Source organism: Lissotriton helveticus, chromosome 5_1, assembly GCF_964261635.1.
Source record: "Lissotriton helveticus chromosome 5_1, aLisHel1.1, whole genome shotgun sequence".
Classification (NCBI taxonomy): Eukaryota; Metazoa; Chordata; class Amphibia; order Caudata; family Salamandridae; genus Lissotriton; species Lissotriton helveticus.
The window spans coordinates 335,876,496-335,893,722 of NC_136065.1; the positions used below are offsets into that span (position 1 = coordinate 335,876,496).

At 41.4% G+C, this 17,227-nt stretch overlaps 1 protein-coding gene across 1 annotated transcript in view; it reads right to left on the reverse strand.

The window, feature by feature from the left end:
• Positions 1–394: 394 nt before the first annotated feature.
• LOC144754518 (taste receptor type 1 member 3-like) overlaps positions 395–17,227 on the reverse strand; it is a 210,800-nt gene continuing 193,967 nt past the window's right edge. The window contains exons 5-6 of the mRNA XM_078642415.1: positions 13,526–13,646; positions 395–5,205 (exon numbers count right to left, since the gene is read on the reverse strand). Coding sequence (XP_078498541.1) covers positions 4,304–5,205; positions 13,526–13,646 — 1,023 coding nt within the window. The 3' untranslated portion in view covers positions 395–4,303. The remainder of the gene's footprint in view (positions 5,206–13,525; positions 13,647–17,227) is intronic.

Consider the following 17,227-nt stretch of genomic DNA (forward strand, 5'->3'; position numbering starts at 1 on the left):
TGCTCGTAGTTGTGCTCATAGTTGTGCTCTCGATTTCAAAGTCAAACCAGATTTATTATCGGCCATTTTAGAGGCTATGCAGTGACACCTTGGATGCACCTTGGATGCAATCAGTGTTTAAAAAAGTTTTCTTTTAATCGCTTCATGGCTACCTAGAACTTGGGGCCATATTATCAAGAAAGGGCGATACGGTATCAACGCTTTTATCGGCAGAAAAGTGCCGCTAAAGCGGCGATAATGGGCTTGATAATATGGCCTTGTGAATTCCCATAGAAGCCCAGGTTCTGGTGTTAACCTGGGCTTCTATGGGAATTCACAAGAGCATATTATCAAGCCCATTATCGCCGCTTAAGCGGCAGTTTCCTGCCGATAAAAGCGGCGATAATGTATCGCCCTTTCTTGATAATATGGCCCATAATTTACTCCGTTTGTATATGATCTCTTTTCAATACCTTAAACAGTAGTAATAGAAGATGGTCTGTCGCGTTGTTTAAAGCAAATTTTTATGACATGCAACATTATTTATGACATTTTTACAACAAAGATGACATAATTCTTATCATGTGTACATCGGGTATTTCAATGCTCCCATATAATTCTATAAACCTTTTTAAAGCAGGAATTCCAATTTAGTAATTCCTAGGTATGTACTTAATGGGTAACCTGTTTCTTGCTGATTATTTTACATCCCTTGTAACACCTCGTTATATCAACATTGGGTTAACCATCTTCCAAAGATAGACGAAAGACTAATGTTATGTACAGTGAAAATCAAGATGTCTTTTAACTATGACAAGTTCAAGTTTTAGGGTAAGCATACCAGATGGTGCAAACTGTCTGGTTGCAAAAGACCAATTGTCAGCTTACCATTGGTTGTTTTTTTTTTATGCATTGCCTGTCCATCTTCTGTTTGTCCCTCCCCAGGAGCATACCCTCTTGACTTGTTTATTTTGCCCTTATCATCTTTAGCGAACAACTTTTTTCTTTTTGCTTACACACTCTACAACAGTGTATGTGTTTTCCATCTACCTCTATCATGTGCTTCTCTCCCTCCTTACTCTCCGTGTTTCTCTCTCTTGCCTATGTCCTTCTGAGGTGTTCCCTCACTCATGAGCTACTCTCTCTGCCCTCCATGTGAATTTTTCTGTCCTCCATCCTGCCACCTGCTCCTCTGTTATCCCAAATCCGCTCCCAACACCCATGGTCCTTACACGCTATAAATTGTTATTTTTTTGTTTACAGATCGAAGTGGCATCTGGCACATTGCATAAGTAAATCAAGAATGACAGCAAACGGTGCCTGCGAAATTCAGTTTGTAATTGGGTTAATTGAAAGACACACCCACTTTTTATTTTTTTTACTTTGATAATGCTGCACAGTGTCCAACCTCTGTACAATTCCGCGAAAAGAAATTGTCAGTGACCTACTTACTGGCTTTGCTAGTGCTTGTTACTACATGGAGTTTGTAAATGAATTTCTCAATAAATCTTTGCTGTATTAGGACAACACATTATTGTGTTGGCTTTATATGATTATACATCTATGTTTATGTCTCTGTATTTCCACTTGGCATGGGATTCTTAGGGGTTGCATACAATAGTAAGAAGGTCTTTAGTAACTGTAAGACACACAGCCAGGACCAAAGAGGGGCGTGATTACCTTACATGCTACAAAATACCCCTTTGTGTCCAGCGTCAACTCTCTTCTCTGCTTCTCCCATGCAAAAACATTCATTTAAGCTTTTTCTTGTTACATGATGAAGACAGTCATAAAAAGCCTGAAATTCTTCACTAGGTCTCTGATTCTACTCTCCACATAGATTGTAACCAGTAATCACAACATTTTCCCGTGATCTCAAAACAATGTAACCTGATGACTAGAGCCTTAACTCACCTGACAGTACCAATGTGTACAACCAGGTTGCAATATCTACTACTCCTCCCCTAAGAACATTTCTACCTAAACACCTACTCACAAGTGACTCACTTATTCTTTATACACTTAGGGGCCGATTTCGATGTGCTTTGGAAGGCCTCCTAACGGCATTTGCTCCATCTGAATCGTATCGGGAATGTGTCTTTCCGACTGACTGAGTTAGACTTTAGGAATATCCCAATCCGAACCTGACGGCATTCAGAATGACCGAGCCGTACTGAGCAGAATCGTATGTCTCTACAGGTCGCATTTCTTAATGACGATTAAGATGCTGGATTTGGACAGCCTTTCCGAATCATGCCATCCGACTCAAATCTGCAGTCAGAATAGACTTTCTGGGCCCATAGCAGGTCCCCCTGCACCCGGAGCCTTCCCAATCAGGTCCATTCCATGGAGGTACCCATGGGCCCCCCTTACCAGCCATGCACAGTGTGGCAGGCACCAGGGGGTGCCTAGCCACAGAGTGCCCTATTTTTCCCCAGCCACCCCTTTTTTCAATAGGAGCCTATGCATTCGGTCGAAACATAGACTCCCATTGAAGTCAATGGGAGTCCAACCAAATTGTATCTGGAAGCATCCGGATGCATCGTAATCTGTTGGTCGGACTCTCCCGATCCGAGTCGGTCGGAAACCATTCCCAAACCGATTTGATCTGGAAGATTTCCAAACTGCATCCGAATCAGGCCCTTAGTTACTTCACACAAAGCTGAACTCCCAAACCCAAGGACACAAGACAAGATGATTCCATGTCATAAAGTCCTTGAGCATTAACTTGCTCCTATTCCTGAAGTTGACACTGTCTAGATAATTTATCAACTTGTTTAACAAATCACTGACCAAACTATATCGGTACTACTAACTTTTACTCATACATCACAGAGACATCTTTTCACTGTTTTGTGCTGTATCGCAGTTTGCTATGCTCATAGCCGAAGCAGCCACAAAATCATGCAGTAGAAACCCAACATCTCCAGAAATTTCTAATTAATCTGAACAATCGAGAAATTTTCTTCAAACTGCAACCTGCCAACCAAAGCCCTAAGAGGCTTCTTATTGAGATGCAGAAAAACTCTCAATCAAGTCAAAGAAAATAGAATACCATAGAAACCTAACCAACAATACAATGGATCACTGAAATCTGGTTGTATGAGTGATCGGATCCACAAGTAATCTTTATTCCATTACAAGGCTACCACATTAAGATAACCAACTCACATTTGAAAACTTAATGTAGAGAAAGGGCCCCTACACCCTTCAATTAACACCAAGCAAAATTAAGTGACCCACCAATTGACCGAACAATAACACACAAAACATGCTTTGCTTCACCCTCTGATACCCACTCTTGCTAACTTAAGCTCTAACCCAAATGTGCTTTATGGATCATTTTGTCCAGCAATTGCACCCCCAATACATGTAATTCTTATCAGGGCATTATTGCTGTATCTGACTATGATTGAGCTTATGACTGTTTCTTTTAATGTATAGTACTGGTATTTATCTGGTGCTTGCCATATTCCTTGTAAGTCCTTCAGGCCTTTTTTGATTATACATAGCTGACTCTACATGTTGTCCAGTTCTTACTGATTCGGATACTTTATTTGCTGTTTTTAAAAGAGCTCAACCTTTGTATGTTTTGTCACACTGCAATCAAGCTATGTCTTGTGAAAATAGACATTTATTGCCCATTGGCTCTGTCGGCTCATTCTGACATGAATGAGGGCCAACGCTGGTTTTGTCTAACTGGGATTGGTCCTTTCCTGGCTGGGTATGTTTGAATGGAATGAGAACTTTTTATTGTGAAAGTGACTTAATTCATATCTTTACTACCTATATGCTACTGGCATTGAACCAAAAGGTATGCACATTATTTGTTTATATTACTTATAATGTACACCCAACTAACTTCGTCATTACAGGGCAGTAGCTTAGATGTATTTTTGGGGTCAAGTGAAAGTTTATTAAGAAGAAGAGGGAGATTGTGGGTTTCCACAATGTGTGAGGATCTAGGGATTCACACGGTTGAACAAAGTTAAAGGCGTCAGTCAATGGACGTGCGAGAAAGGTGGAATCTTCTCTGGTAAAGCAGGCACAGAGGGTGACACCTGAGAAACGAGTGTGCTAATGAGACATTTTTTAGGCTGATGCCTTGGAGGATATTGTGTGTTGTATGTCAGAAGGGGCATATTCACCAGTTGAACCTTGGTGTTTAGTTTGGTGTCAATACCTTTCACGAACAAAAATGTATTAAATTGGTGCAGAGGGATTCTGAAGGGATGGGAATGGATTAACTGTGGCTGCAATTATTCCTTTTCTGATTGTATCTAATTCAAATCCTCGAAGTACTTTACATGGCTGTAATTGGGCTTTACTTTAAATAAATTGTGAAATACTCTCTCATTTCAAGAGCAGATCTAAAGAGCAGAATGTAACATTTTGGGAGAAAGTAACATCCAACTATCCACAGAGTGCTGATCAGTGTGGTGGTGAACTGAAGGAGGTTATTTATTTCTGGTGGTACTTTGACATAGGTCGGAATGAACAGAATCCAGAGAATGAGATAACCGAGCATGGAGAATGTGATGTCCCGGGCAAGGTTGTACTGCTTGGGGGGTTTCTGAGACATACAACTGCACATGAAAGAAAAGAGGGCAAGCAGAGTATTGTACCCAAACATCAAAGCCCAGCTTTCGAATGGCTTGATACCACATTCCAGATGTTTGGACAGAAAGTTGACTTCTTTGTTGGCTAAAGACAAGGGAGTGGTGCTGCACATGTGCCACACACAGAAAATGCCTTCCACTGAAATGATCACAGTCAACACAGTCCATTTCCGTTTAGTTTTTAGCCAGTGAAAAGCAATCCTGGGTGCAGTTTTGAAATCCACAGCAAGTGCAACCTGGAGAGACTTCAATAGAAAAGTAGACAAGACGGCAGTAAAGCAGATGGACAGAAAGGGCTGTTGTATACGGCACATTGTATCTGTCGGCCAACCGACAAATACAAAGGGGTTACAGCAGGCGACGGAAAGGCCAAAGAGTGCCAGAAAGCTCATGTTGCCCCCAGATGCCTGGACAACAGGCGTGTGGCGATGTCTGAAGAAGAGGAAGGCCACAGCTGCAATCAGAATGAAGAGGGCAGCATTAAAGATGAGGAGGATGATGACAGATGTGTCGCTCCACTGCAGGAACAGAAATGTTGGCTGAGTGCACTGGGTACTTCGCTTACTGGACCATTGGCCCTCAGGGCACTGGGTACACTGGAGGTCATCTGGAAGATAACATTAAAAAGATTAATTGGCGAGGCATATCCATGCACATAGTGAACATAGTGATGTAGGTTCTACCCTACAGTAGGCCCATCTGTCAGAAACATTGGACACCGGGAGGACACTGGACAGATCACACATGGCCTCTGATCAACAATGGATTTAGGTGCAAGACGTGCTAAGGACTGATAAAGGAAATTGGCACTGTGATGACAAAATATTCCCTCCTGTCTCATCTCAATATTTCGGTTTTATTTATGTGAAGTTTGGTGCTTTTGGTTTTTGGCTTTTTGATTCTGTTAAGGGTGGTCCAAATGCAATGGACCCACAGAACAAAACTCCATCTCTTGGTTTTGCATGGGTGGGAGCCCCAAAAGTATTTCCTCATTCCATATGCTTTACGGGGTTGACCCTCCACAACACCATCACTGTAGGTCTTTTTGGGTGGCAGTGGTTTATGCTTTTTTGAGCACAGTTCACCCAGAGGAGCCATCTTGTTACCTAACTGAGCAAAGAAAAGTCTAGTGACCTCTGGTAACAATGACCAGATTCACATTTATATATTTTTTGTGTGTGCAAGATATGTAAGTTTGGGAATGGAATACTTATTGTGAAAACCAAAATTAGTGCATATGAAGACATTATTCTGTTTTCCTATGCTGCACCTGTCATTAGGCTTACACTTATATAATCACAAACTGCTTCTTGTGCAAAATAACATATTTCAGAAGAGAAAGAATGCTATTTCAGAAAACAACAAGTATCAGTATATCTCCTACATTTTCTCCAGGTACTGTTTTGCTGGGATGCACATTTTTCCCACCAAAGTGTTACATCTGTGCGAGAGCTTACCAGATATTACAAGCCTCGACCTCTCTATTGCCAGCTCTTTTTTGAGTTAAATTAAGGGGTGTTGGGAACTGGTATAGATTATTGCGGGACCAATGGGAAATCCTGTAGTATCAAGGTTTCTAGATAAAGTTTCCCAAGAAACTCAATGCACATTCTCAAAACTGGAGTGGCAAGAGATCTCATTACAGGGCCACAAATTATTAAGAGCTGCTAATTTTAAAAGAATGGCTTTTTTATCCTGCTGGATGTCCTACTATACACCTGCTACCTTACATAAGATGTATCCCAAACTAGAGGATAAGTGTTTTCGTTGTCAACAGTCGGGGCTGGGGGGCTGGATTCATATCTTTTTTACTTGTCCGTCTTTAACCCAGTTTTGGGAGGATGTATTCTCTGCTGTTAATGAAAATTTACAGAGAAAGCTTAAACTAGAACCAGAGATAGCACTATTTGTGTTTATAAAACAAAGATCGAATACTCCCATCCCTAGAAGTGAGAGATCATTTGTTGCAATATCTGCTTTGGTGGCCCGCTCCCTGATCCTTCAGAATTGTAAGACAACAAAAATCCCAACTCTACTTTATTTTTTTGGCAGAGTTTTATATAGCGCGAACTTGACCCGAATCCGAATCGGGTATCAGTGCGCTTTACATAGCACCAGTTACGTTACATGAGGACACACATTCATTTTTGTTAGGCACGGGGAGATTAAGTGATTTGCCCAGAATCACAGGATGTTTAGCATCATTACCGAGACTCGAACCCAGTTCCCCAGGTCCGAGGTCAAGCGCCTTAGCCGTTAGGTTTTTGAGGAAACTTATGCAAAGAGGGTAGGGGCCACTAGGAAATATTTAGCAGTTTGGACATTTTTGGACTAAAAAATGGGAAGTAGCAGACCCAACACTTCAGATTTATATTTAATGCGAGGAGGTGAGTGACCTAGTGGGGGGGAAATTCTCAAGTCTTACAGCCAAAATATTATTATCCACTGCACTGTATGCTATGGATATAGGGACTAGCTCCTCCTCTTTGGGAAAAGCGGTACTTAGCTATTTGATTATGGTAAAATGTTAATATGCACTGCACTTTATTTCATCATGTATCTATAATGTGAGGGGTTATGGTACAATGATTCTGCATAGCACTTTACTGTTTATTTTGTACATCGTTAGGTAGGTGAGGAAAAAATCTATAGGAAATGCGAAATGAGGGGAAGGGATCTTATATATAAGTTAAGAGGATAGATCGTATTTTATTCATTTATATCAATTACAACTGTTGGTATGGTTAAGGATATGTACTGTAACTGTTAATTCTGCTCAATAAAAAAAATAGATTACAAGCATTTAAATTAATTCTGGGAGATATTTACAATAAAACGCCACAGCGCGGTGTTACGCATACATTGGTAATACCGCGCTCTGACATTTTTTAAACGCAAGGATGCACAGTTTTACAAAAAAATGGCGTAGACTTACATTTCCCCATGCGCTAAAATAGCTTCCTAGCGGCAGCACAGGTACCCTTGAACCATGTTGCAAGCGTGCCTGCGCTGCAGGGGCTACTGTTAATGTGCAGGAAGGAACACCTTCCTGCACATAAAAAATCTTTGAAGGCGATTTGCTGCTTCTATGTGTGCTGAAAAATGGAGCACATATGGAAAAAGCAAAATACGAGGAGAATTTAATATTGTCTCCTCTTATTGCCATTCTAAGACCAGGTTTTACCTGGCCTTAGTTTTTGGCACAGCCAAATCCTTGTAAATATGGGGCAGTGTCAAAAAGCTATGGTTGTTGCAGTGGAATGACCACTGCTACACCCATTGCACGCCCCTTTCACGCTACCTGAAGCGTGAAAAGGGGCCTTATTTACAAGGAGGCATTGAGCCACGTTAAAATAAAGAGAAGGGAATATCGCCACCAGAACATCACTAAAAGTGACTTTCTAGTGTCGATATCCCCTTGAAAATATGCCCCACAGTGCTTTCTTTGCACAGTCAGGTAGCATATTGCTGGACGCCACATTTCAGGCAGCATGTCGCTGGATGGGCATTCAGCACATGGTTAAGAGTCCTCTCCTGACCATCTAGACCGCGCTCTGTTTCTGCACTCACATTCACCTGGGTGGGAGTTCCGCAAATTGCACACATGGTTGGGTGAGATGCTCCACTGCGGAATTGCAGAGTTCAGTGTTGAGTCAAGGATCTCACACTTGGGATTCTTCATGTGCCAAGTCGACTCAATAAGTTTCAGGAAAAGGGCGGGGAAACGATTTATAAACTGCCTTTTCCCAAAATGCCAGGAACAGCCCGTGCAGGTAAGAATGTTGGGGCAATGGGGCGGGGTGGGGGGTATATGACATACGATGGGGTAAAATTAATTATTTATTCAATTTTCCATCTGCGTTTTCTGTGGAATCCCCCCACCGCTCTTACCTGCATGGGCCGCTCCTGCAAAATGCCTGCCTGCCTGACTGCCTGCCAGCATGTCTGTCTGTCTGTCTGTCTGTCTGTCTGTCTGTCTGTCTGTCTGTCTATCTATCTATCTATCTATCTATCTATCTATCTATCTATCTATCGTGCCAGAAGAATGTTGAAAGAATCCAATCACCTCCTGTGAAAGAAAGGAAATCAGGTGTGAGTTGGCTTCCCTATATTGGATCTTCTATTAATAATACAGATAATGATTTGTTACTTATACCGATTTCTATGTGACCAGAATAAGGAAACGTTGTTAATACCTTTGCATTGTTGGATAGTGGTTCCTGGTGAATGCTCGCGAATCAAGATTGGACCACTAAGACTAATATTCCTAAGGCAAATCATATCAATTCTGAAATGTTTTTAACTTCTGTTCGGCTCACCATTACTTTTAGGCCGAGTACGCGAGATGTCCTGTCCAGTGCAAGTCTCATTAGAGATCAAATTTAAGTATTATCATTGACATGCTTTTTTTTCAAAGCCTAAGTCTGTTTACTTTACCCTCATAGGAAATATGGCTGTGCCATAACTTTTGTTCTTTTTTGGACATCTGCAGGAGAACTTGTAAAGTTGGTTTAATCTTACCATCTTTATCATCTGTTGGGGCACTTTTTTTCTCACACCAAAAGAAAATAATTATTTTAAACTTGTATTGATTATAAAGATTTAAATCAAGTTGCAATCAAGGATAGATGTCCTTTTTTCTTAATAAAGAGATCTTGAAATCAATCCATGGACCACATGTGTAATTAGACTTGACTTATGAGGTGATTGTCATAATTTGCAAATACAGAAAGGTGAGTGAAAAACTATTTTCTACCCCCAAATCAGGCATGCTGAATATAGGGCAATGCTTCTGCTATTTTTCAGCGTTTTATGGATTCAATATTTTCTGATGTCTTGAATCAGCTTGTATTGCTCTATTTGAATAATATTATTTCATTTTGAAAGACTCTTCCAGAGCATAAAGAACATGTGTGTTTTTGTTATCTAGACTTTACCAGCATCATTTTTCTGGCAAATCCAAGAAGTGTGAGTTTGAGAAGAAAAAAAGGTGATATCTGATTTCATTCGAATGTTTCTGGCCTTTCATTGAACCGAAAAAGGTTTCAGCTGTTACAGATTGGCCTTGGCCTGTGAATTGTAAAGATAAACTTTCAGTGGATTTGCAAATTGTCATTGTCAATTTATTAAGAACTTCTAATTGATAATCAGTCACATCACCCACATTTTGCAAAAGCAATATATGAAGAGAGGCAGGAACAATCAAGCCGAAAGAGCAGAAATAATCTTTTGCCATTCAGATACATCGAAGATGTTTTTTGTAAAGCTGATAATTTCAAAAGGAGAGTCATTGAACTTTTGTCAAAAGAGCAAGAAGATGGAGGACAAAAACATCCTGTCTTTTATTTATGTCATGTTTTGACAGTCTGAATGGAACTACTCAGTTCTTGAAGAGAACTTGTAGCCATGAAGCCAAGAACATCTGTTGATGGGCACTAGAGAACCATTTTAAATATTAACTGATCATGAGAACTTTCTGTGTTTGCAAATTCTTCAATGCAAGATTGGGCATCAAGCTGGAAGGACATTTTTCTTTGCACAGTATAATTTTAGTACAAATTAAGCTCCTGGTTCAAAAAATGTTTTGACCGATGCTCTATCTCATTGTCATCTGAAGTCATCACTTACAGTGCGCTTGTAGTTCCCTCTTTCGGGCCGATTACGATGTTGGTCAGAACGGCTCCAAATGGCATTTGGTTCAACGGAATCCATGTTGGACCCTGTGTTTCTGACCAACTCTGTAACATTTCCGACCAACCGATTACGATACAAGGTACTCGTTTGGTCATTCCGAATCGGTTCTGAGTGACATTCAAAGAGTCAAAGTCGGTCAAAGCCAATTTGTAGAACTCTATGGGCTGCGTTTCCAACCGACCAATTACGATGTCGGATTCAAACAGCCTTTCCCATTCTGTGTGTCTGACACGTAAAGGCTGTTGGAGACTGACTTTGGATGTCCGTAGAGGGCCCCCTCCACCCACAGGCCTCCGATTGGGCCCCATGGGGGCACCCATGGGGCCCCTCTTTAAAACTATGCACAGCGTGGCAGGCACCATGGGACGCCAACCACAGGGTGCAAGGCTTTCCGGGATAACACTTTTTTTCAATGGGAGCCTATGCTGTCGGTCGAAATACAGGCTCCCATTGAAGTCAATGGGAGTCTGACCGAACAGTGTTCAGACACATCGCCATCGGTCGGTGGGACTCCCCGAACCCGAGTCGGTCAGAAAGCATTCTGAAATCAAGCCGGTCGGAATGCTTTCCAACCGACATCGTAATCGGCCCCTTAATGTGTGGATGAATTGTTCAGTCTCTTTAAGAAAAAAATTAAGATTGCTCCAGAATATATGGATTAAAGAAATTTGAAGATCTTTATCAAAAATGTCCTTTAGCTCACTGCCAGTTAACTTTCAGCCACAATTTTTTGTGTCTCTTTACTATAACTCATGACATCAATCCTGCGGCCTTTTAGTTGAAGCTGCCTCACATTTGGAACATTCATTCTGTTTGTCATTCATCCCAACTGCAGCTATATGTTCCGGAGCCTTATGATCAGCTTCCGTCAGTACATCCACCAGTTATGCTACAAGAACACCCTGACTAAGAGTTTCAAGAAATGTGTGATTCTGTTTCAAGGTTGTCTTCAATTCTTGATCCACATAACGATTAATCTTCTACTGAGTATTTTGGGAAGCTGCTTCTTCAGTTCACACTTCCTTGTTAGTATGCCATTTCTTTCAGTGGTGCCCTAGCAAGCCTGGAGCTTCAGGAAGGGAACTTCCTGTTGCATCTGTACCAAGAGACTACCAGAGATTACAATCATTTAGGCTCTTTCATCCCCTTTCTTCTGCTCCTTTGCACATATGTCTCATCTTTTCTATTTTAGCCATTGTTTCATTCACCCAACCTATCGTATCTGAGATATCTAGTCTGTTCCATTTCTAGTGGATCACACACATCGACATTCTTATGTGTCTTGGTTCCCAGATAGCCTGTTCAGAGTTCCAAGGTCTCAGAAGCCACTGGCATGAACTCTCCATTAGTCTCAAGACCCAGAGAGACACAACTGCGCGACCCAGAGTATTTACATCAAGCCAGTAAACTTTGCACTGCAGCTTTCAAGGCAAAGCTATAGAGGGAGAGCGAGAGAGCAGCCCGAACACACGTATTTCTAGTTCTACAAGTTACAACAACTTATTGCAGAAATTCCTAACCTTGATTAACCCAGGAGCTGTACAAGGAGGTTCACCTCTCTTTGTAACATAAGAAAAAGGTATCTTTCAGGAATTTTTATTGTAAGATAGTAGTGACATCCTAAACCATGCCCTGTCTTATGGAGGTCATTCTATCATAACTTGATATCCGAGCATGTAGACAAAAGGCAGGCACATACCAGCATTGCTGATTTTCTTTGTGCTCCTGAGCTTTCCTCCCTATTATTCACTAGTAGGGCGTGATTTGATCGGGGGTCTACAAATTTATCTTATGAAATTCATCGATCTGTCCGCTCTCTGCCCAACCTCAGTGCAAGTTAATTACATTTACCCAACACTACTGGCCAGTTGTCCAGAATTCTGTACGTTAGTCTGCTTGTACACACTTTCTGGGTTGCTAAATATTTTTGAGGGATCCACAGTATGGAGAAGATTAAATACATTTGGAACAGCCATATAAAATATGTGTGACTCCCCCCACCCACAGGATGCATGCTGAAAGATAAATGTGTTATCTCCTGAAATAAAAGTGTGGTTTTAACAACAATGTTATTCAGACTTGCTGTGATTGTCAGGAGCTCTCAATTTTATGTCAGTGAGGATATAACCAACTGCCAGTATATGATGACCCTCAATCTTTCTTAATGGGTTGGTTCAAAGTGACTGCAAATGCCTAGCTATATAGAGTGGTACTACTGACTTGGGGTCCTGGGGGAAAGTTGACCCTTATACCACTGCACCACTGGGGATGAATATTGTGCTCCTTTACCCGTGACTGTTTTTCTACAACTATAGGCCCTCAAGGTTTCTTGAGCGCTTGCTGCTAGTGTTGTTGAATGATAGGGTTGTCTAACCTCATAGCGGCCAATTTTTGGTTCTTTTTCATGCCTCTTTCTTCGACCATCCTAAACATCATATATCTTCATTTCACTCCAGAAAGTTGTTTTTCACCTTTGCGTTCTCCTTATGTCACAGTTTCTTATCTTTGTCTTCCTTCTTCACGTAATCTTTTCTGTGTCTCTATCTATTGCTCTCAGTTTACTGATGGGAAATAAATACTGGCACCCAAAAATAAATAACAGGTGCCCACGCCCTGCAACCACTGGCACAAATGAATCGCTGCCTCAGCCTGCTGAAGTGTGAACTCAGAGATGCTGTCAGCCTGTGCACCTAGTGGAAGGGAATTAACAAGAGCTGCCCCATACATTAGTGGCTAGGTGTGCTGTGCCTACTAGAGTGTTGGATGGCCATATATCAAGTATTGATATCCTACCACCAGGAGCCATCCGTTCATGCATCCTTGTCGGTATTACTTGACAGCCAAGCCTGCTAGTGGATATAAAGCGGATCATAAGAAAGCATTTGGACATAAAACAGGCCTGTGAGAAGGGAGCAGGGGACTGGAGTGTCATATTCCCCAGACACCATGGTTTTTCAGGCCTCAAGCGCATGCCGAAATATTTATTTATAGATTTTAAAGTAAAGCTGCCCCAGTTTTTAATGACAAGGCAGGTAATACCAATTGATGGCATCAAAGTCTGGATCTGCTGCATTTCTCTTTCCATGCAGGATTTTTTTTTAGTCTTTGAAACAAGTACTCATCCTGTGTGGACCCCTCTTTAGTTTGTTGACCAGGACCCCGCATAAACGTATGACATGCCTGGTCACAATAAATATTTCATGACATTTTTCAGGGTATTTTCAGCTGCTCACCTTCTGGGGTATGGTATGTTCCCTCTGAGCAGTCATCACAGTCAAAGCAACATGAATGGTATCCCTTCACCCTCTTCATCTGGCCAGGCTCGCAACTCCTTGAGCACTTGGATAATGGAACCTGCAGTAGGGAAATACGAAATCAGGTTTGATCTGTAGTGCACAGCAAGCAGTAAAGTGTGAAAGTTTCTAAGAGGTTATATACATGCCACAAAATTAGCGATACAAAGCACTTACACTATTTAAAATAACAGTAAAATATTTTTTTAATGCATCTTCTTACACCTTAACCGCAGCGGCAATTCCGCCGCAGTGCAGGCGTTCTAAAGGGTGGGCGGGGCCACGTCGGTCAACGGTCGTTTGCAGCACCAGGGAGGGAGCTAATATGTGACCATTGCATTATTATACATTTTCAAATATTGTAAAAAAATATTCTACATCATGAAATGTGCATTCTCATACTATATTTAATCAAGTTATCAGATTCTTTCGATTATGCAATATTACATCAAACATTTTAATATACTGTACCCTGCACAAATGCTGAGGCATACCAAAAATCAGTCCAATTGTGTATGGTAGGCAGTAACCATTACAGTAAACAGAGGAAGTCCAAAAGTCGATCTTGACAGGGGTCTTATCGTCCAGAGAGTTTGTTTGGTCTCCTGGAGGTGGAGGGAGACTCAATGCCTGGAGAGCACCACTGTGTACCACAGATTGCAAAATACTTTCCGACGCACGAAGTGTGTGGATGTGCATTCGCAATTTGGCATCTCTGCCTTGGTTCTTTGTGTAATAATTTTAAAATATTGTGCCATTTCATACATACACCTTAATTCTCGCATGACATCACCTATCACATTATTTTATTTACAGTAATGAATTTTTGAGTTCCTAAAAGTAGGCTGGAGCAAAAGATGTAAATATCTTAAGACTTTGAGGAATAGTGATATATGAGAAACCGTTAGTACGATCCTTCTCCTACCTCGCCACCAAGACCTGGAACACTCTGCCTTTAGTTTAACAGTTTAACAAGATTGTATAAAATCAACATAGAGTTACAGTTTGTCTGTGATGGTAGTATTTGCACCATAAAAAAGTCGATGACACACAATGCTCAATTAAAGACTTATAAAAAAATTCTAGTTATATTTTTAAGCATGGTGTCCAGGCCGTATAAATCAGAGTGTGTATACAAGCCTGCCTCCAATAAATGCAAGTCTGAAGTTCAATTAAGACTCCATGGCGCTAATTTAACTTACCAATCTCACCTATCTACGTATTTGGTATTGTCTTGCTTGATGTTATGTAATAGGCCAAGTTCCAGGGGAATTGCAAACCCTTGTGTACCTTAACATAGTGACAATCAATGGTTTCAGAACGTGGCTTCACGAGTTTGGATGGTCTTCAAATATCTAAGCCCCAATGTTCTACAGCCAAGTAGCAACAGACTTATAACTTTACATTTATATGTTGATGGAATCTTGGCCACTAGGTCACAGTCTTGGTCGCCACACCCGCCCCCCTATTTGCACAAGACAAACGTCACTATTTGTCCTTGTTTGCCATGCAAGACAATGCAGACTCATGCAGGAAACTTGTAGGAAGAAAACTCCCATTGTGTTAAGGCAATCACACTTTTTGTTTCAGTGAAGTAAACTCCTGCCATGTGAATTTGCTTCACTACAGGAAAAAAGTATTCAAAGTGGGGCCAAGTAACCGTGGCACCCACCTGGAATATTGCTTTGCCTCATGTGTGTGCAGCACAAATGAAGATGCACAGAATGCAGAGAGGCCCTCTCCAGACAGGTGTGGATCTCAAAACATGGTGGGCAGTCCTTGGCAGAACCCCTTTTGGAGTCCCAAGGGGCAAGCAGGAGTTACTGGGCCCAACCGTGGTGATTGAGCCCTTTTACTCCTGATGTACCATGGCCTGACCTACTATGGATTCTGCTCAGCTTGGCCATGTACTCCTTCTGCACTTGACTCTCAGTGGTAGATGTGGTCGAGCAGTCAAGGCTCTTTTGGGGGGATTAGGACACAGGTCAGTGAACTTCAATCATAACTCAAAGTGCAAACAGTATGAACAATAAATCAATGGCCAGCCAAATACTTGCTTTTATAAGAAAAGTAGTATTTCATTTGTAACTCAGGTGAATCTCTGTCCCACCTTCCTTTGTGTAACGTATTCAGCATTATTCCGCCATTCACTGGTGGCGCCATCAGGGAATGCAAACAACTAGGACGGACTCAAGAATTCCCTTTTGACTCTTCAGGATTTCAGTCAAATCACCTCTGGCAGGGAATCCCCAGAGTCCCCAAAGGCCCTAGTTCGAATCTTACCTGCTCCTGCAGTACGTAACTTTCAGTGTTACAGTGGATGCCCTCAGTGCGGGCTCGTGCGCTGTCCATTCCTGCTTAGAGAACTCAGGTTGCTTGCGGTACACACAGCAGTATCAGGTGAGCACAGGCTCACTCTACGGAATGCTGTGGAAGTTCTTCCCAGCGATAGGAGCAATATCCAGCACACAGCGATGTGGTACGTCAAAGTTCTTCAAAGTTATTACTGGTGGGGGAATTCTAGCCAGATGTAGGTATCCAAATACCGGTCGGTAACGGCCGAAAATACCGATTTTCGACTGTTACCGACCGGTATTTGGATATTGAGATGTAGGGCATGAAAAAATACAGATTCTGTAATTTTACCGAATAATTACCTACATAGGTTTTACCGATTCTAAAATACCGAATCGGAAAAATTCGGTATTTTAGAATTGGTAAAACCTTTTTACCTACATCTAGCCCCGTGGTGCCTAAGGAAACAACAAACTCACCAGAATGTCCTCTACCCTGATCTTCAACTACAGTTTAAGCAGATGTCTTTCTGTTGAAAATATATTTCACACGGTTGTATGGCTCATTTCTTTTGCACCCAGTATGCATGTAGAAGGATAATGGCATTTCAATTCTTTTTTTCAAAATGTTCTTGAGGTCGTGAGAACACTCTCCATGCATCGACTTTTTCAGTTCGGGCTCTCTTGCTACGCTTGCACATTATACTGGGTTCTGTAATAACCCCACCATTTTTAAAAGCCACCAGCCACCACTGCTCAGTCCAGGATGAAATATATATATTTATTACAATACATGGATTCAGGGCTCCCACCTCCTCTCGACATTAAGGGGGAGCAGTATTTGACAGAAACTTGTAGTGGCTGATTGACCTCTGCACTGCATCGCTTGTGAGGTTGAGGATGCCAGATTTATCAGCCCCTTTGAGGGAATGTCCATATACTCTGTTTTTTATCTCACCAAAAACCACCTACTTGTTAAATTGACTTTCACTGGTATTACCTTATTTGTTATTTCTTGTCTCTTGAGCACATTTTTAAACCAGGAATAACATTGCCTCACTGCTCCACTTTAAAAGTTACTGTATTCAAGGTGTTATTCCGGGGATGAGACTGAACATCAATCCTTTCTCTGTTGCAATTGCCCAGACAACCCACTTCCAGTTAATCTCATCGTTATTACTGCAGGCCGCTTATTGTATAGTCAATATTCTATTTCTTTTTAAAGGTTCATCATACAAGGTGTATGTACTCAATGTATTTTGATTTGTTACATTTTTCAAGGTCATAGATGGTAGCTTTTTTCTTAAATTGTTTTTATTGGGTTTTACACTTACAAAATATAACCATT